At 32.3% G+C, this 21,729-nt stretch overlaps 1 protein-coding gene across 1 annotated transcript; it reads right to left on the bottom strand.

Annotated features, from left to right (window-relative positions):
• Positions 1–1,436: 1,436 nt before the first annotated feature.
• On the bottom strand, positions 1,437–21,631 carry LOC126831539 (endoplasmic reticulum resident protein 44). Its single transcript, XM_050562079.2, has 13 exons — positions 21,501–21,631; positions 20,279–20,351; positions 18,555–18,594; positions 14,377–14,446; positions 13,628–13,673; positions 12,731–12,915; positions 11,980–12,095; positions 11,567–11,624; positions 10,416–10,532; positions 9,713–9,824; positions 8,627–8,774; positions 8,235–8,346; positions 1,437–7,389 (listed from the first exon to the last, which is right to left on the bottom strand). Exons 1-13 carry the CDS (start codon positions 21,555–21,557, stop codon positions 7,225–7,227), a joined length of 1,299 nt encoding a protein of 432 aa, XP_050418036.1. The 5' UTR covers positions 21,558–21,631; the 3' UTR covers positions 1,437–7,224.
• Positions 21,632–21,729: the final 98 nt, after the last annotated feature.

Genomic DNA, 21,729 nt, shown 5'->3' with positions numbered 1-21,729 from the left:
ACATGACCAGGTTATAAAACAATCTATTACTCCAGCTGTTTTATAACAGGTAGACGGCTTATTACAAACAAAACTTTACTTATGCAAACACCCGGATCGAACGCATAACCTTCCCAGAAGACGGTTTCAAATTTTCAAAAGTACTACAAAATCTCAAATGTTAACTTTTGACGTTCTAACCGTGCAAAGACCGTTACAGGTGGTAAATAAGGTATATAAAGCTATAGTCGTCTGTTAAATGACAAAACAGTATTCATTGCTGCATCATTTAGTTCAATTGTTACTGGCTTGCTTTTTGAGCAATGTCCACCTACTTTGCATTTGTCGAAATGGCAAGGGGCCACGTTGGGGCGGTGAATAAGATGGCTTGCTAACCTAGATATCCTGAGTTCAATCCTGGTGTTGGTAGAGAAATTTCATCTAGAATCCGACACGGTTCCCCCTTGTCAGTTGTGAAGGACAGATGGCCTGGTAAGTGCCAAATAAAAAACGAAAGAAAAAACCCCCTGAGACCCTTGGCAGTTTGAATTTGATATAAGAGTAGATCATAGCGCTGCTCTTCAGGCAAAAATGTCCCTCATAGCGAACTGTATGATGTAAGCCCGTCCTTATTTGCCCGGTGAAGCGTTAAAATCCATAAAACATGAATACTACTGTTTTCTCCCAATGTGGATCTTCATTATGTGTTTGGAGGAGGGGGCAAGTGTAGTACTACCGACTTCTTTATTTGTTGTGTTCCTTGTGATCGTAAATAATACTTACAGCAACAATGATTTCACAGCTTTATTAGTAAACTGGAAATAACTTTGCAGGTTCCTCGTTCTCAATGGTAATGACTGGTAAGAATTTCTGGGTGAGCTCTAATCTAGCTCTCCTCTACACCCTAATTTATACCCCCTACTTTTTGCAGGTCTTCAATAACCTTGACGTGAATTTCCACACCATATAAGGAATAAAACTCTATATTTCCCACAAAAAAGACAGGCAACATTACCTATTTTTGGTCTATCAACCCTAGGTCGATTAACAGCTAGAATTTGATGACTATTTTGACAATGATTATAATTTGACCAAAACATCACTGTTTTTTACGAATAACTATATCCACATTCATTTAGTACGTGTGATATAACTTTATAGACAAAATTGAAAAGACAATTTTATAAAGAGCCAAAATTGTCTTAAGGGCCATAGTGCTATACAAGAGAGTATAATTATTGCAATATCTTGTCTTTCGTAAATTGGTCATAAGTGCATTATCTTGTTTATGATCAAAACATCTAATCCCATTCTTCATTTAATCCCGAGTCTCATAAAATTAATCTGTTCATTTGACCTTAATCTTCTGGACTAGAACAAAGATTTCTTTGTATTTAACCAAAAATCCCTTATGCCCATCAAATGTGAAGAGATCATATATTTTGAACTAATATATCTTCAAGACAGACGATTTAATCAATAAATACATTATTACTGTCTATAAATTTAATTGGTTTTGTGAATTAAATAAAAAAAGTTTTCAAAAGAAGAATGAGCAACTGCATCAGAATGCCAGTATGTAAAGTACAAACTTTCCAAAACTGGGATGATGTCTAATGTATAAATAAAGCCTGGATTCTTCATAGTTTATATTGTATTCATAAATTGAATGGAACTATATTTTATATCTTTGTTAAAGAATCTGCTGTTGCTGCCAAATGGATTACACAACACAATTTTTCAAGATGTGACTTTTTTCTTTATTATAGAAGTGATCTATTTTTAGACAACTTATAAATTGTTTGATGGAAAGATAAAAATACAGAATTGTACAAATGAAGATTATTCAATTCGTGGTTGAATAGTACGAGCAAAATTGTTTTTCGTAATCCATGCAGCAGAAACAGTTTGTGAGATTACAGAGAAAACAAATTGACCAAGGCTATAGTTATATTATTATATACATTATATGTAAAAAGTGATAGTATTATACATGTAATATATAACAAATAACCAATATATACAAAACAATATAATACAAAGAATATTGATACATGTTGCCATGTCAACATAAAGCAAAAATTAATATTAAAATTAAATTAAATGGAAAATTTCATCCATGCAGTTTCATCCTCGATTTACATATGTAGCTCAAATAACAGCTTTTCTAAAATTTTAACCCTTCAAACTCTGGATTTAGAGCCATCTGTGTATTATATTCCAAGATGACATGTAAGGCTGCCTGCCTAACTTCAATAGGTTTCTGCAGCTAGTCTACTCACCATCCCCCACACCCCATACACAATAAATAATTAAACAAAGGATAAACATCATCATTCTTTTAGTCCTGAATAAACTAATTGTGATGAGTGATAACTAAATCCCTGTTTCTCATTTCTCAATATGACCTCTAACAATTGATCAAGATGGGAGGTAAATTGAGTATATGTATTCACATTCTCGGTATCCCCCAGTGGTATCGTTTTGTTCTACTCCACTAGCCTTTGGGTCCATCCACAAGGGAGACACCAAGTCAAATTATTGCAACAAAAATTATCATGGTAAACATAAAGATTGGTATGTACCAGTAAATTGTTTTTTGATTGGTTCATAGAATCAAGCTACGACCAAGGGGAGATAATTTGAATTTGTGAACACCTAGTGGATGGACCGATACCACTGGGGATACAGAGAATGATGTATTCATGAACCTGCATAGAGGATAGATTCCTTTTTAATTCCTGTACACAACATGTACACCCCTTTCACCAATTTACAAATATTATAAGAATGAAAACCATACAAACTTATACCAATCTTCAAATATTAAAAAATAAATTACCGGTAAAGTCGATACCATCCCCTCCAATACACTAACTCTATTTGAATAACTATCGTCCCCACAAGATTATAATCCATGACCCAACATAGAGCTATTCCAATGTGCCATCTAGAGAGGTGATTATGGGTCATGTGTTACAATAATATGGGTTGGTTAGCCTTATTTAAAGTGCATTTAAATGTAAAAGTCAATTACCTTCGAACAAATGCAGAATTACAAGCCAAACTTGACTCAAAGTCTTATCTCAGATTTCACCAAAAGTAAGTGACACAGATTTTACTTTATAGCTAAATTTTACAAAACAATATACAAAAGCTAGATGAGCAATTTAGCTACATGGTTATTTCACGGTTCATATTTGATAGTTAATGTACAAGAAAAGTTTTCAGTGAAATGTTTAAAGACTACATGCATTTTATTTCAACAAACACTACCGCATACGGAAACACACATTACTATGAATAAACATGACATCTATAATGGCACTGTTGATTGGTTATATTCATCTACATCACCTCATGAATATTCATTACACAATTAAATCTGATTGAAGATGGTAGTTATGACCATATATACCTTGTGTTTTGTTGTGAATAACTATCTATATGTTCAGTTAGACTTACTAGTACTTGACACACACTCACATACAGTGAAATATAGAGTTAGGTTTCCAGAGTAAAAATCACACCAACTTGTAATAATACTTTTTTTCTATTGAATGATTATAAATCGTTTGAAGATCTTTCACACAAAAATTGACAATAAAATTTGTAATGAACATCATTATGAGTTAATATATGTAAATAATACAATGTTTATATCCCAGTAATAGATGTGGTTTCAACAGAACTAATTATACAATAAAATGTGCTGTAAACCATAATATATGAACCTTTAGCTTTGATAATCACCTATAGAGGGTCGTGTATGTACAGGTATAATTTACAACAATAGCAACAGGTGATGTGATTGGTTACAAACTCTGGGGACTCTACTATACACTCTGGGGACAACAGCATCAAAATTCTTAATATAAAACTGGTCCCATATCACTTTGAGCTATATAAATACTAATTATAGCTCACTATCTATTAAGTGCTGAGATTACCAGAAATATTAGAAATATTAATCTAGCTTTATCAATATTAAAAATGCATTATGTAAGATTTAAATAAGAGCTGGTCATTCTTGCTATAATAGTTCAAAAATAAATAATGAAATATATGACGAAATATTGCTACTGCCACAACATACATCCACATTCCTGCTTTGATTGATATGGTAGTTTTTAAAATGAAGAGAATGAAATATGAAACGGTTGCAATAACTGTAATATGACAAGAGGCAAAGAAGGCTAAGCATTTGTTTTGCCAAATTTACAGACTGAGGCATGCGCGAAAATAAATAGATGCTGTTCTTACAGTATAAGGAATAAATATGCCAAGGGGTCAGGACATACACCAAAATCAATACTTGCCGTCCTGAGGCTATAAGGAATACATATGCCAGGTTCCTAGACAATCCATTAAGAATGGCAGGCTGTAGGCAACACACAGAAAAAATGATAGTGGTGCTGCCCCTGGGGATCGGTACATGCACCAAAATCAATAGTTGCTGTCCTTAGGCTATAAGGAATACATATATGCCAGGTTCAAAGACAATCCATTAAGAATGGCAGGCTGTAGGCAACACACAGAAAAAATGATAGTGGTTCTGCCACTGGGGGTTGGGCATTCATTAAAAACAGTTGGGATCATCCTTAGGGTATAAGGAATATGTATGTGGATGTATAAAAATGAATATATTGAAAATTTCAGTATTTCTGAGCACAGTTATCACAATACAGTCAAGTACTATTATTACAATAATAAACCAAAATCTTAATTCTCCATTTTTAGAATCAGTTATTAAATGCGATGCAGTTTCAATCCATTAAAAATCACAACCCTCTGATAGTCTAGAGCGTTGAATATGGGCTTCTCATGTGAATAAATGTCTAATAAATTATTTAACATTTGAGGCCAAAAAAAACAGACCTGCAATTGGCAGATTTAGCTCTTACATAATGCATGTTTATGGAGAAACCATCTAGAAACTAAGAAATATGATCTAATAGAGACAGTATAGTGGTGTGTAGAGCAATAATTGAAACAGATCAAAACATGTACATATGAACACAAAATAAATAACCCACAAGAACTACCTTCCAAAAACAAACATTTTCTTTTTCAGCACACATTCTTGAGAATAAAACAATTTTAATTTTGTCTTTTTGGAAAATTTTTTTATTGCTCATTTTCAACCAAAGAATTAAATCTGTGTTTGAAAAACAACAACTGTTAGATTCAATAGAGACATGATGTAAAGTATTTTCTGATGTGACGATCCGGCATCAAATAATTCTTCTGTTAACCAGTCCTATATTTTCATCTTTGGGTTTTAAAATTGATGAAAAATAGTAATGAAATGATCCCAACAAATACCCTGATGCCAGTCTGAAATACAGTGCTGTAACTTCTACTATTACACACAATCTAATATAAATTCTGAAGATAAAAATAAACTTTCATACTACAAACCCTAACAACAACAACAACAACTAGATACATTTATGCTATATTTATAATATACAAAACATTCTATATATCTGCACATCATGTTCTTGTTTTCTTTTCCTCTAAATCAAAAATTCCCATAAACATCTTTAAGCTTAAAACTTTTAAACATTAACCTAATAAAAAGATATTCTAACAATCAAATCAGGAATTGTTTCAGAAGTGTTGCCTTCCCCTCGTGTTGATTTCCTTTGTAAACTTTTGTCAAAACCATTCAAGACTACATTGTTTGGCAACAAATTTCCGTAACAGAAGTATTCCCGATCGTTGATTAACAAGCTGATCAGTGTCTGACTGCAACAAATGCAGTCTTGATCATTTAGTCACAGGATTGTTACATAGATTCAAGTTTATTAAGACTAGTTGATTTAATATTGACTTTGGAGAATGGTGTAAATCATCCTTTTGAGATCAGATGTTGATTCTATTTTTCAACTATCTCATCTCAATTTAAAAAAAAAAAAAAAAAAAAAATCCTTAATTTGACAAAACGATAAAAATGTCATTTTTTGTAAAATATTTTGATTTTGAATGGGCAAGATTTGATATTTAATTGTATTATCAATAATTTAGTTTATATATTAATAAAAGTGTTAAAGATTTCAAGAATTCAGACAGCAGTGGATGTGATCTGTTTGAATTTTATAATAAGGATTGTTTTACAAAAACTCAACACATTCTTACCTTTATAGATACAATTAAAATCAGATAACAATTTTGTTGTTTTTTTTCTTCTGATTTATACACCACATTGTAATCTAACCAACTTTCATTCAGTGACAATTCTATATATATATATATATATCAACGAACTATAAATCAACACTCCACCCATGTGTGAATAGATTTACTTAATGTTCGCTTTCACTCTTAATATGCGGGAGTTTAAAATATCCATAATTAACCACAATGATTTGAATGGTCAATAAGATATGTGATGTGAACATTATCTTGAAAGAAAATTTTTGTCAGATATATATGTAGTACAACAAAAAAATAAAATGACACAAAATTGACAATGGGTCTAAATTAGATTGTTTAAATATAACATGACAAGTTTAATTTGCTTCACTTTCTACTTCTCAGTTAAAAACAAAAAGCTTAACATAAACGAAATTCATAAACTTAAACAAAATGATATTAACAATTATCACTTGGCTATTATTAAATTGATCTGTCTCGGTATTACTTACAAATATACCTAACTTTTAAATTATACATAAATATAGTTATCAACAATAGGACTTCAATATAACATGGACCTCAGCTAAATAACTCATAGTTAGACAGGGCCTTAAAATATTACATTACACCATGTATTAGTGAGGAGTCTATGGTTTTTAGCTTTGACAAGTATTTCAATCTATCAATATTCAGTATATAACCATAGTAACTCTATTAATAATAAATACCAGACCATGTGGTACAAATTCACCAACTTGCATAAAAACTTAAAAAATATATTTGGGAGAAATTTCTCCAATCTGGAAGATTTTAATACACAGGAATCAATTCTATGGGAGACCGTTACTGTTTATTTCAAGTCAAAGCTTTTACAGTAATAAACAGTAACTGTCTTCTATTGAATGTTTAATTCCAGCTTATTAACTAAATTTTATCTTACAGACCCTCCTATGAATTTTATGAAGGGCTCGCCGACTATACAGTAGTCATTTGTAGAGATCTCTTATCATACAGAGGAGTTTTGACGATGTTACTCCAGTTATATTGGGTGTTGTACTATAAATGAATATCTTTGTTTAAATTAATGTTATCTACACTAGCTATCTAAAGTTCATCACGTAATATAGTATATCTATTTCTAGAGGGACCAAGTTTTCTAAATGCCGATTCTGGTGGAGACGTTGGCTGTTCACGTGCAGGCTGTGAATCGCTGGCATCTTTTGGAATGTGATTAGGCTGGTTCTGTACTTCTTGATCTCCTTGTTGACCCTGTAGAAAAATAGAATTAATGCCTCATGAAATTGTTGCTCCAGGAAATTAATGTGTCATGAAGGCTTGAAGAGGGGGTGATATAAAAGTATATTAAACTTAATACAACCCAGTCAGGTCATTTTGGGGCTAACAGTTTAATCTTTAATTCCATAAGGGTCTTTAGTAGTGGGATGGAAATCAGAGGTCGAAATTAAAGCAACAACTCAATGAAAGACCTTAGGATCTGAAGTGCGAGTGGTAAACCACTCACCTTGACATATACAAGCTTGTGATCAAAACCACAACACCTGATTCGACGACAGACCATATGATCTTATGTGCACACATTAAAACCTCCGCTAAGATTTAAAATATCAGTTTTCAGATAAAAACAACATTGTACATAAGTACTGTTGATTACTGTACTATTTTAAAAGGGGCGATAAGTTTGACAATAGCTCTGATACTGGGGGAGGGGGTTTTAAAAGGGGTGTTAAGGATAAAAGCTCTGATGTTGGGGGTTGTTTTAAAGGGGGGTTAAGTTTAATAATAGCTTTGATGTTCAGGTTAACTACTCTGTACATTGTTTCAATCTGAAGTTGGGGGTAACTACTCTGTACATTGTTTTAAATGCGAGTTAAGTTTGATAATAGTGTTGATGTTGGGACAGAGATGCTTATAGAAATAAACATGAATGATGTGAAGTTGTTTCAGGAAACAGTGATGAGGTTACAAGGGCAGGCCTTTTTTAAGTTTTAAAACGTTAAAAACTATAAACATGATCACCAAATGCTTAGTGGCATTGGGATTCTTAACAGTATATTTTGAAAATATTAGCAAATTCATATTTCTTTTTTACTTACGAGAGCAGGAGGTGGTGGGATTGTTGAAGTAGGATCAGGACCGTGATGAAATTCACGATGAAGTTTACCAGAATGAAGATCATCTATAAAGGCTTTCAAAACACCAGGTTTTCTAATTAAGCAGAAAAATCAATAAATTAATATACTAAAATAAATACTATCATTGGGATATATCTCCTTTGATGTCAGTTTATTTTCAGTTTAAGTGAAGTCTGTATTACTACATTCCCACAACTTGTCTGACCTTTTAAATTAATTAATTAATTGGATAAGTTATTTAATGTCTAATTAATAATTTAGATAACATTTCTGGCCTAAAGAAAGACTTGCAATAGGCAGATTTAGCTCTTGCATAATGTTACGTTTAACAAAAATAATTGAATAATACTTACGACATTTCTTCCCGGATGTCCCCAGGAAAAACATACATATGTCTAAAACTATCGATAGCTAACACAGGTAAATCATCTAATGTTTTACCCAAATGATGCAGAGGATGCGTAAACTTGCTTCCATCAGCAGTTAAAAAATTTACACTGGCTGAAAAACAAAGACCGATATTAAACTAGGTGCAAAAGTGGAGATGGAAAGGGATGGCGAATGTTTGACAGATCCACAATCTGATTAAAATACAGATCTATATTTCGTTTCGTTTTTTTATACTTTCAATGGCCTACACTACATGAAGATCTGACCGGTTGTAGTGATAGGTAGCGGCAGAGGTCAAACAAGCGGCTTTTGACCCTATAATGTCAGATATTGATTAACCAACCAGCGTTGAAGTTTCTAGTGGTTTGCCCTCAGTGTCGTGCACAGTACGCCAAGAATTCATTGTAACAGACTGCTTCATTGGCTAATTCCTCACATCAAGTAGAACGCCTGTTATATAACAACTCTTCCAGATACTAGTGTAGTAAAGACAAGTGAAACAAAATTTTGAACTATAAAAAAATGAAACTAAATAGGACCTGTGTTTTAATTAGATTGATAGATCAATTAGATCTGTGTCCATTGATTGAGTTAGATAGGTTGGACAGATCTATTAGATCTGAGTGACTAATGGATCATTAATGATGCAGGTGCAGAGAAAAGATATAAATATACAAATATAACATATTTAATTCTTTGTATTCAATCACTAGTAAATTACAAGTGGCTGGAGACATACAAGAGAATACTGGGGTATGACACTAAAATGAAATACGTGATAAGAATATGTATCATGATTCAAATCATGCCATATCTATATTGTGATAAATATTTGAATGTGACTATAGTCTCAATATCCAGTATTAAGTGTAGCTTTCATTGATGACCGGAGGTCAATTATCAGATCGGTGTTAACTTTAATATACCTAGTTAGCTAATATTCAAGGCCCCCTTTATAGACTGTAGAAACAGAAAAGGCTGAGGTTTCAAAACTGAGTTTCACCTTGGGTTAATAACAATAATTAAAACTGTTTAATTAATAAACTTACTTTTTTCAGATGATAACTGTCTAGCTACTTCTGTATGATATTTCTCCACAATTGCAGTATCATCAGTTTTATGAAATAAAATTAAAAATGGCAGACCTTCTTCCGTTAATTCCTGAAATCAAACAAAAAAATTTTTTACAAGAGGTAAAATGGGCATGGCAGAAAAGTATGGTTTATCCTCTATTCGACAAACTAGGTCATTTCAGGAGTAACATATGGTATAATTTTATTTCAATAATGTTATTGTGTCTTGAGCATTGGGAGGAAACCTGAAGACCAATTAGATTACGAAGGCAACCTTATTACTTGTCCCGTACAGAGAGAGAGAGAGAGAGTTTTAATGTCCACTCACTAAAACTATATCATTGTGGGACTTGCATATGTTTTAATTTTATTTCAATAATTCACTTGCACGTATGGATCATAAGCTGAGCTGTGGGAGGAAACCGGAGAAAACCAATGGTGTTGGACAAGCGACACTACTCCTTGTCGCATACAAGTGGGGAATTGAAACCACGCCACTTGACTTAACGACAGACCCACCCCTCCTCCTGCCCCCCTTTGCCACGTACAAGCTTGGGATTGAAACCACACCACTCGACAGAGTAAGTGGGAACCAGGCTTGAAATATGAATGATTACTTTAATAGTCTGGAATATTCAGTAGTTTTTTTACACCATTGATAAAATCATCAATTACTAACCTCAGCATTTTCAAATACAATTTCTCGAACAAAGGGTACACATTTTTCACTAGTCCATTGTTTAACAGTATCAAAATTTACTAATGACCCCATGTATACTATATCTTGTCTTCTAGACTGAAATAATAAATAACAAGTTTATAAAACACAATATCGGACAATATTAGACATTGTATTTCTCAAACCTGGGTGTCGTCTTGGTTCAGTGAGTAACATGTTGGTTCGCAAACTTGGAGATCCTGGGTTTGATCCCGGTGTTGGCTGAGAAAGTTCAACATATTTTCTGGCATGCCCCCCCCCCCACCTGTCAGTGGTATAGGACAGAGGGTCTGGCAAGGAACAGATCACTTTAAAGAGAATTCCAATTCCAACTGCTTAGCAATATCGTATGCAGAGGTCGCAGTCACGCAAAAATCTGCATTTTTCACACATTTTTTTTCAAAATAAATGCAAATGTTGACGAACGCTGCGTTATTTACACGCAGAAAATTTCCCCGAAGTGAGAATAATTAGATTATTCTATTTCGTAGTTTGTACACTACAACATCAATTTCCGTGCATCACGCGGCATTTACACACCCCTACTGTCAGTAGTCTCTGTAGGTTTTTATATTTCCTCTTATTTCGTTCTATTTTAAGTTCATGGCAGAAAGCCTTCTATACGTAGCTATTCTGAGACACCCCTATTTTGCCGCACTGGAAGCAATAAAGCACATTTCATACAAGACTTTGGATTGGCTAGAACATGATAAACTGTTTACATTCAGCCAATCAAATATTGGCTTTCATGGCGATAGTTAGCTCTTTACTTCCTGTCGAAGTGAAAGATTAAAATGACTGTGCCATCAACCTCCAGTCGTCATTAGATTAAATACAGTATCAATGAAAGAAGGGCGCTTAAAATAGGGTTGTTGACGTAACAATTTTACTTGCTTCTATTGAGTATTTTGAGAGGCTCTAAATCACGCAGATGTAGGGAGCAAAAACGCTATTTTTTAATGTCTGCATATTTTTACGCAACTCAAAATTGATCAACTGCGACATCTGATCGTATGTAAACTCCTAATTACAAGATATTAAATCCCATTTTATTTGCCTTGTCCTAATGAACACACACAGATCCTTATCAGGTATTTATAAGAAATACTTACATTTGCAGGTCTAAAGACTATATTATCACCCCCTGACCTTTCCGCAACTGATGCTGGTCTGAAAATATATATATGATACAGTCCAATAATCTAAAATGAGTTAACAAATAGGTGTTGCCTGTAAGCATTATTGCCATTTCCATATAATCTTTATGACTCTGCCTTTTCCTTGTCCAGCACTTACAGCTTTCATTTCAAGAAACTTTTATGAATTATAAAACTTCTACAGATAGTGTATACCAACAGTCCAAATACTAACTCTCCTACTCCTCTTTCCCCAAGATCACAGCAATCTTTTAATAAACTAGGTGCACAATCTGTCACATCATGGTTCTTTATTATATGTAGTGTGTCCTTACACAATTATTAGTTGATTGTTCCTGAATTAATGTTTAATGTTCCTAATAACTTACCCAAAAGCAGCATGAAATACACAATCATCTCTAAGACTACTGGCAACTTTAGTAAATGTTTTATAAGTGTCTGAGGCTTTTGTATCAAAATATCCTATCACATGTCTTTTCTTGGTCTGAAAAATATATCATTTTAAACCAATTTATCAAATTTGATTATATTAGATTTAATAATTTTTCTTGGGTTGTTAGTCTAGGAAAAACATTTTAATGTTCCTGTTATATGTTTTCTTTGACTATTCCTGAAGAAATGTTATTTGTATTTTTATGATCACATGAACTTCTATCGTAATATTTTGTCATTCTATAACACTTCATCTGATTAACTTTCATCAAACCTGTACTGCCTACAATAACATCGTCTCAAGAGTTGTGAAGTCAATATCTAGTTTGTATATCAGGCTCTCTAGAATTGGGACAAAATGTCTGGAGAAAACCCAACAAGGTTTGCCATGCAATGAAGAACTAACATATAGTACATTTCATTTCAGTAACAAATATGTGTGTAATAGTACCCTGAGAAAACAACAAGGTTAGCACACAACACTACTACTTATGCACAAGTGCCAGATCGACAACATTATTAGTTATCATGCACAAATGCTGGATCAAACCCACGACTTTGATAATACAACAGGCCTTATAACTGAATATACATTAATCCAATTGATTTATCCCTCTCCTTTATGACAAACACTGACAAATAAGCTCTTATTATATTAGGTTATTCACCAAATTAAATCTAACTTACATCCAATTCGTCAAAATCTTCAACGTTTGTGTGTTCTATCACTGAATCTTTCATCTGCTCTCGTATAAAATTAGCTATCGAGTCTGCAGATCTTTGACCTCGGAACTCTTTTTTAACCACCTGTCCATTACGGAATAATTTTAATGTGGGATATTTACTAATTCTGTATGTTGAAGCTATATTTACTGTAAATAAAACATAAAACAAATTATTTTTTTAAAATTGTTTTAGTAAAAATAGTATGTATGGCTATTAATTAGAATGGATTGTTGGCTGTTATTTTTCCTGGTATTTGAATTAAATTAGGAAAATATTGAGGCTCATCTATTTTTCAGTTTATTCTAAAGATCATTACATATGATCATACGTGTCATCTCCCTGTCCTTATTTCCAGGAGAGCGATTTTCAATTTTTTGACGATTCCAGGAGAGCTTTTTTTCAGCTCCCCATGATTATTTTTAGACAAGAAGGCCTGCCACGAAAATGTGGGCGTATAAAATTGATGTCATGAACCATGGTAACAAAATTGTATGAAAGAATAGTGACATACATTCAAGGAGAAATCAAAATGGGGTTCAACATCCTACTCCAACTGGGTTAATGAAAATGGGCATATGCCATACTGTGTGAGGGGAATTTTGCACTATGACCTACTCTTATCAAATTCCAACTGCCAAGGGACTGTTTACGTGCACGACAATGTATATACCTTGGTTTTCCGTCCCATCCGAAAGACTAGACAGCTGTCTTTGTCGGGTTCTTCTGAATTTAGTATTAGATCCAACGCTGTTAAGGAGAGATCAATAATTCTATAAATGATGTAGGCTATAAAGCGATAACCATGTAACATGTAAAGAATATGTTATATAACTATATTTATAATTCAATATATCTTACCTTCTCTATCACAGTCAACTTTACCAAATGCCACACGCCCTGCTTCCTATAATTATACAATCATTATTTCTAACAAAACATGTAAAGCAGAACTCTTTTTAAACTATGATGATCATGAATTCCATCCCACTTTTTTTTCAAAACCCTTTTTGTTATATTCCTTAAAATTACATTACCAAGAGTCGAAAATCAAAATTATTTGTAAAAGAAAAAAAAGGGGTTCAAAAATTGACAAAAATATAGTTTTTATCACTTGGGCTGTAAAATTTTCAAAGAAAATTGATTGCTTTTCTTACAAAATGAAATGATGTTCATTTAGTTTTTGGAGAGAGCTCTTTGACTTTGTTTGCCTTTTCTTACTATTTAGATAAATATAATGATATATTTATCCTATTATCAAAACAATTTTCCTTCAAAAACTTTGTCACTTTATTAAATTTTGAATTGTGTTATTGGATGATGTTGTTACAACTACTAATTTATTCAGCAGAGTGTAATATTTATCAGAAATAGTCTATGAGACATACAGCTGCTTGACAGTTCTGGTTTATATCTACATGTGGGGCATTGATGTTAATTAATATCACAATAATGTCCGCAATAAAACATTCATTATCCAAAACCTGTTTTTATCTTTATTAAATTGGTGATCATATGGATGTTATTATATAGAAAATTTTATTTAAAATAATAATGTACATAGTTAAACAAACATAAATGTATAACTAAAAGTATAAAATTTGATTTACCGGTACTTCTTGTCTTATTTTATTCGATGCTTCTTCAAATATGGGTCCTAAAATCTGACTGAAGCGACACCTGGTAATAAAAATAAAACACATGTATAGTAACTAGGATACAAAATATGTATTCCTTTAACATCCTAATATCTACATAACTATAAAATCAGAGTGGTAGAATTTTGCAAGGACAGAATTTCATATACATGTACTCTCACGTTTCAACTGGCAAGGAATGCTACTTATGGTATTAACTGTTCAAAATCAAGATTCAAATCCAAAATCGTTTGAATTTAAATGGACAAAGTCCTATTTCTTTAACCCAACTTTTCATATTTTCATTAAAATGTTTCATGAAGGAACATCAGCATAGCTCAATACATGTCAGTCACTTGACAACAGCCAATTAATTATTATAACAGAACTAAAGATGCAAAGGGCAGAAACTTTTGATAATTTAATAGAAAGTAATGTGAAATCTAGACAGATCACAACTTCTGTTAAGACTGATCAATTTCTAATTATTATTGATCAATATTTGACTAATATGCAACATGAAAACTTTTCATTATGTCTACATGTAGTCTTAATTTTGAGAAAGAGATAGAGAGTTTAAAATCCACTCGACACAAACTAGGTCATTTAGGGACTAACATATGGTTCATTTTTATTGCGCGCAAGGGTCTTTAGCAGTGGGGGAAAAATTGGACAGGCAACTCTACTCCTTGTCACCTACAAGTTCAGAGGCTTAGAGCACAATGGTGGATAACATAAACACACTATTTAAGTATTCATAATAATATTTCTGGAATATTGGGCCATGACATTAAAATATAATTATTTTCAACAGAAAAGCAGATAACATCTACCAATATGACAATAGAGCTATAAATAAATACAACATTTTTAATCAAGAGAACAGCTGTATTAATATATTGATTAGGTGTAACATTATTGAAATATTTATCATGTATCGTGTATTTCATGACAGATATAATATCGATCAAGTGACAGATTGAAGACACAAAAAGATCTTTCCTCGTGTCAAACAGGAAATTAAACTGAAATTAAGGTGATCTGCCATTTATATATATTCTGTAATTTTAACAATAGGTGATGACTATCAGATCATTACATCACAATTATTTAGTGATTATCATCTGATTAATCACTGATTATTTTAATGTGTTCTGTTGTACAGTTATCATGTTTAGATGATACAGCTGATTAACCTATACTTTTTGAAACTATTCAATAATTTAGTTTGTCCCTTACAGAAAAGGAAAGAATATTGTAATTGATGTGACTTGGGATTTGTTATACTAATCACTTTAATGTCTTGTTTTACGTTAATTGTATCGATGTAATGTATATGTAAGAGTCTCTTTTTTTTTCTATAGAATGAAAAATATTTGTATCGATGACAACATTGTGGGCATGCATGAGCATGTTTTTTTTACCCTATATGAATATTACATCGTGTAATATTCACATAGGGTTAAAAAAAAAAAACCAACGTAACGATTCTGCATGTAATCTGAAGGAGATGGTCCTCCTATTTCTGTATTTTAACGAAAGATACATATAGATAGCATTGACAGTAACACAATCAACTACATGTATTTAGAGGCTTTCTAGACACATCTGTTGAAATCCACAATCAATGTTTGTGACATCACTGGCTCAATCAGTATTAGAATCATCAACTTCTACACACAAAATTAACAATTCCCACTGATGTGTGCTGGGTGGTGCCAGTAGTATTGATATGACGAACGAACTCTTATTAAGGGCAGTGCCAGAACAGGAACACAAGGATACCTCAAATTCTTTAAAAGTTGATCCAAGTAGCTGAGATTAAATTTTTTTTTTTATTAGAATATAGAAACAATATGGACCATCTCATTTAATAGTTTTTATTGCAATGTCTCAATTTCACAATTTGAAAAATAGATTTTATTTGTTCATTCCTGGGCAATTATTACTTTAAAAATTTGCCAATAGCATTTTGTTTGCCTATTCAATAACTGTTTATTTTCCAGTAATTGAGAACGTCACTCTTGAACAATGTACGTATATTAACTTATCCTGCTGTTACCCTATATCTAAATGTAACATTACCCTTCAATAATATATCTTTTTATCTCTTCATACATGTTATGTCAATAATTTAATGCAAGCCGGACATAATATAATGTACAATGTATCAATCACAATGTCTAGTTCAAATTCAAACTTTGTCCAGCATAATATACTCTGGCCCTGAAGTTTAGTGAGGAATCAATTTTGTTTTTTTAAACACCAACAATAAATTCATATTATAAACACATGTAAGAAATTTAGCTACATATTAAGAGAGAGAGTTTTGTAAGAACAGGATATTAAAGGTGGAGGAAAGTTTTTGATCGTCCTTTTAAGGATTGTGGAATCCTTTGTAAACTACCATATTGTGAAAGTTAAATCTCTAAAAGAGTATATCAATCCAAATTTTTTTCAGTATTTACAAAGATATGTTGAATTTATACTCTGAAGAAAGTAAAAAGGGGCCATAGTCAAAACAATGACGACCAAAAAATTTAAAACTTTTGGGTGCAGGCTGTTTTGTAAACTAGCTATATCGTACTTAGTTCATTTGTACCTCACTTCGTACCTCAAATTGATTCATACTTTTTCCTATATGTTGTTGAAATAAGTTGAAATAATGGTGAAACATAATTAAACGATTTGAAAAAATCCAAATGCCTTTTGTTGTTTTTAATCACACACTGTATAGACCTCTTAAGGAACAGCAAATTTTCCAATGTTGAATGTTTATGAAAAGAAAGTTTTATTTTTTTATATCTGTAATATGTAAAAAGGTAGCTGATAAATTTATTAGAAATAAGCCAATTCAAAACACAAAAGAAAACGTTAAAATGAAACTTGTGATTATTAAAAGGCTCCACCAAACGCTAAAACATTAGTTTGCACTACGTTCCTTTATCATCGTTCGTTTCCCGTAAAGTAATTTATTTTTTAAAAAAGAATATGATGTTGAATTTATTTTGAAATGACTTACACAGAAACAAAAGTAAATATTTACACGACATGCACTGTTTTTAGGAGTCCAAAGAAATTTTTAATGATAATCCATAAGCTGCATGTTGACATAAATTCCTCAACAAGCTTGCCAGATAGCAGTCAGTACCAATGGATAAATTAGTGCGTACAAAGAAAAGTCTTTCCGAAAAGCGGGATAATTAAAGCTGATTTACAGATAATCCTGATATTACTGTATGTGCAAAGAAACCTTACGGTTCTTTGGTGGATGAAGAAAAACATGAGTTTTCAGTCATCGATAATGGCAGCCATGTTTTGATTGCAATTAGTCCTTTTCACGTAAAAGACATTTAGGCTTCCACAATTCTAAAATACTAAAAACATCAAGCTCGTTTGTTTGATAAAAGAAAAACAATGAAATGTTACTAAATATACACGAATTTTCAACAAATTTCTAAACACCCAAGCAGTAATTGCCAATCCCAAATACTACCTACTCTGTAGACTATTCCATAAAAAAACATCTCTATTGCCATTACAATTAAAGCTAGTTCTCTTGAAATTAACCATGGTACGAAACAGCTCATGTGAGGTACGAATGAACTAAGTATAAAACAGCTCACATTCAATCTTTTCTACTAAATAATTTGTAAAATTTAAAGAACGATTCAAAAGATTTTCCACTAAAAAATATTGAAACAATAATAACCTTGTGTAAATCACGACCTGAAGATTACGTAACTACATATTATTATTTCTAATAAAACACTCATCACTGGTGCCCAAAGATGAAAGCATAAAGTAGGTAAAAATAAAGGAAATAACATTAAAATATTGAGAAAAACAAACATTAGTAGAGACAGAATACTGTGCTGTAGATCAAGTGAGAGTGAGGGGCCACTGTTTAAATGCATGTAACATTTGTCAATTACACCTTTACTGACCTGTGAGCTTTTCAAATACACTCTTACTTTGGTACAGCTAATAATGAAATGAAATGGGGTTTAACATCCTACTATTCTGCACCAACTGGGTTAATGAAGACGGGAATATGCCATGGTGTGTCCTATAAGGGAAATTTTGCCTGGACAGTAGAATTTTCCTCAACAATGCAGTACACAATAAATACAATCACCAAAAAAACTTACCAATCTGCATAAAAATTTATAAATACAATATCATGGCCTCCTGCAATACAATACATACAATTCTTTAAAATATAGAATTCTGGATGATAAATGTACATGTATGACTATCAAAAAAATAATTGTGGCACCCTTGTCAATAATTTTAGATCCAACTACCACATAAAGGATGATCACAATATTAAATGCCACTAAATTTTGCTAAATGACGCTCCAAAAAGAAAATATTTTAAGTGTTGTGTAAAGGGCCCCACTGCACATGGAAACAAGTTCAACTGAATTAAATAAGGATTGATACAGGCGGACGCGGGTCAGTTCATCCCACAACCGTTTCACCCCGGGCTGTTTCATCCCAACCTAATTTTTTATCGGGCTGTTTCACCCCCCTTGTGCAGTCAATTAACTGAGTTGTACTTATCGTTAAATAAACTGTTAAACACTTACTTATTGTTAAATAAACAATAATGTATGGAATAAATAAGTTTTACTCGTCGATTTTTGTTGATTGCCGTTATGATTTAAGATTAGTTCACCGATGTTTTGTAATAAAGTATACGGTATTGTTTGTTAGTTTATGATGTCTAACATCATTTATCTTCTTTATAAAAAGGTATTTTAGAATTACATATTGACAGCTTAATTACTCGCCAAAATACATCATGGACTCTACATATTACCAAATAATCAACTAAATTGCGCACAGGAGCCCCTTTTAAATAAGACACATTAGATTGATATTATTTCGAAACCATAATTAATTTTAAAACTGATCGTTGATTTAATTTCCGTACACGAAATGAAACTAAACAACTCCAAATATAAGAATTCCGAATAAGAATTCATTTAGAATACCAAAATGCGAATTGCAACACATTGTGGTCTGAACTGTGTGCTAATTTATAAAATAAATCGTAAACCAATGGAACCTGTTGTAAGGTGGACACTGCATGATTTCTTTTAACGATGGGTTATTTGAGGTGCCAAGTAGTCTGAACATCTAAATAGTGACTACGTGCAATTTTATTCTTTGATAGACTATTCTATCACTGGCAATCCTGTTATGCATGAAAATGAAAATACAGTGTATTACAAGTTGAGTGTTTTGCTATGAGCATCGCTCGATTGTAAGCGATGTAATTTTAGTGAAATTGATGTCGAGAAGTGGTGTGGATTCGGAAAATAAACTAAAACATATGCAAAGGAAGAAGTTGGACACTATTCATGTTAAAATTGCATTGACATTGTATAAATAAAATATTCGGAAAATAAGCTAAGGCGTATGCAAAAGAAGGAGTAGGACATTATTCATGATAAAATTGCATTGATATATTGTTATTGGTATTAATGTATAAATAAAAATTAAAAATTCATGTAATAACGTTTTTTAAATTTGTGGGATGAAAGGACCCGATCTAAGTGGGATGAAAGGACCCGTGTAAATTTGGGATGAAACAGCCCGGGATGAACTGGTAGTGGGATGAAACGACCTGCTTCCGATACAGGCATCATTTCTATGAATTCATTTTATTTGTTTCTTACATAATAACTAAAACTGTTTTCCTCTTAAAATATTTTATCTTATTCTTCAGTTTGATAATTTTAAAGCCTGTCCACAAATAATTTTAACATCTACTTTTAATGCCTTATTTGCTTGTTTGTCTTTTGGGTTTTTAGTTAATTGTGGTGCCGTCATTCGGTACTATGATATTCAAGCTATGTTTACTTACCTAATATGTTATTAACATTTCCATCATTAAGAGCAATAGTTTCTCCATAAACAGGATTTATTATATTACACAACTGAAAAAAGAACATTTTTGATGTCAAAATTTAGTGGAACAGCAAAAATCATACGAACCAAAATGGTGGCTTTGCTTGCCACAATAATGCACATTATACACTGTACAATATAAAATCAAAAATGAATTTATATACAGCTGTATTGTCCACTCAACACAAACTAGGTCATATCGGAACCAACATAAGGTTCAATAATTTGCTTGAACACAGTTGTCTTCTAGCTGTGGTCGGAAACTGGATGATTTCGGTGGAAACGGACGTTAAATACACAGTGACAACTCAACACCATATAATAATATTCATGAGGAAGTAAGCCACTGACAAGGATGTAGTACTCCTACATTTAAATTTTCAGGTTCCTATAATATAATATTCACAGATGGCTTAAATGTCCTAAACTTATCAGTATAGAGCAAAGCTCTTTCCTGATAACACAGGAGCACAACTAAAACTGTCATCCGCAGACTGTTGATTAAAAAAAAACAGTTCAGACCCGAACCGGATACACCTGGCAAAACTGGCAATGCATATTTCAATCTACCAATCTCGCCGAAGCGAGATTACGCGTCTCATAGAAATATTTCATTGGCGAGTCTAATCAATGAATAATGACGTTGAATATTTCTGAAGTCGATGAAAATAATTCTCACACTTTTTAGATCTAAATTAAGATCAATTCGGAAAAACAAAATTATTTAACATTATTTGTATCACTTGAGAAACTTAATTATGAAGGTTTTATATTTGACAATTTGACAACATTGACATCAGTTTCACTCTACTCAGGCAATGCCTGTTACATATGTTATGATATTATTGGCTTGGCCCTCTTCCTTCCTGTGCCTGTTACTTGGACTTCTGTTTTGTGATAACCATGACATGAGAAATATTGTTTTTTAATTGTTGAAGGAAATTGTAAATGGGCAATGTTTATTATTAAATAACTGTACTAATTGCTCTGCTTGTCGAGTGAATAATTGTGATTTTGCTTTACTCTTAGATTGATGTAGATTCTAGTAGTAGCCCCAGACGCATAACCTAAATAGTAAACCTGGATCCGGTTATTATTAACTTATTTCAGTTTCAGAAATAAGCATATTTGCGGATATTTCAGAGAGAATGCACCCATTTTCGTGCATAAATACTTACCCAGGCGATACACAGATAAACAACATGAACTGCTTGAACAGAAGTAAATGTCTTCATGGTTGTCTTTGTAATATTTCCCTAAATCTTTCCTGCATACAGCAGTGCACGAGATTCCAGCAGACAAATCTAAACAAATATGGCCGAGTGTATGCGTGTAATCTCGGCAAGTCGAGATTTAAGAAATTTGAAAATTATTATCCAATTCTAAAAAAAATGAGTTATTATTCCA

This window comes from Patella vulgata, chromosome 9, assembly GCF_932274485.2.
Source record: "Patella vulgata chromosome 9, xgPatVulg1.2, whole genome shotgun sequence".
NCBI classification, from domain to species: domain Eukaryota; kingdom Metazoa; phylum Mollusca; class Gastropoda; family Patellidae; genus Patella; species Patella vulgata.
This window is presented reverse-complemented; position numbering and strand designations above follow the sequence as displayed.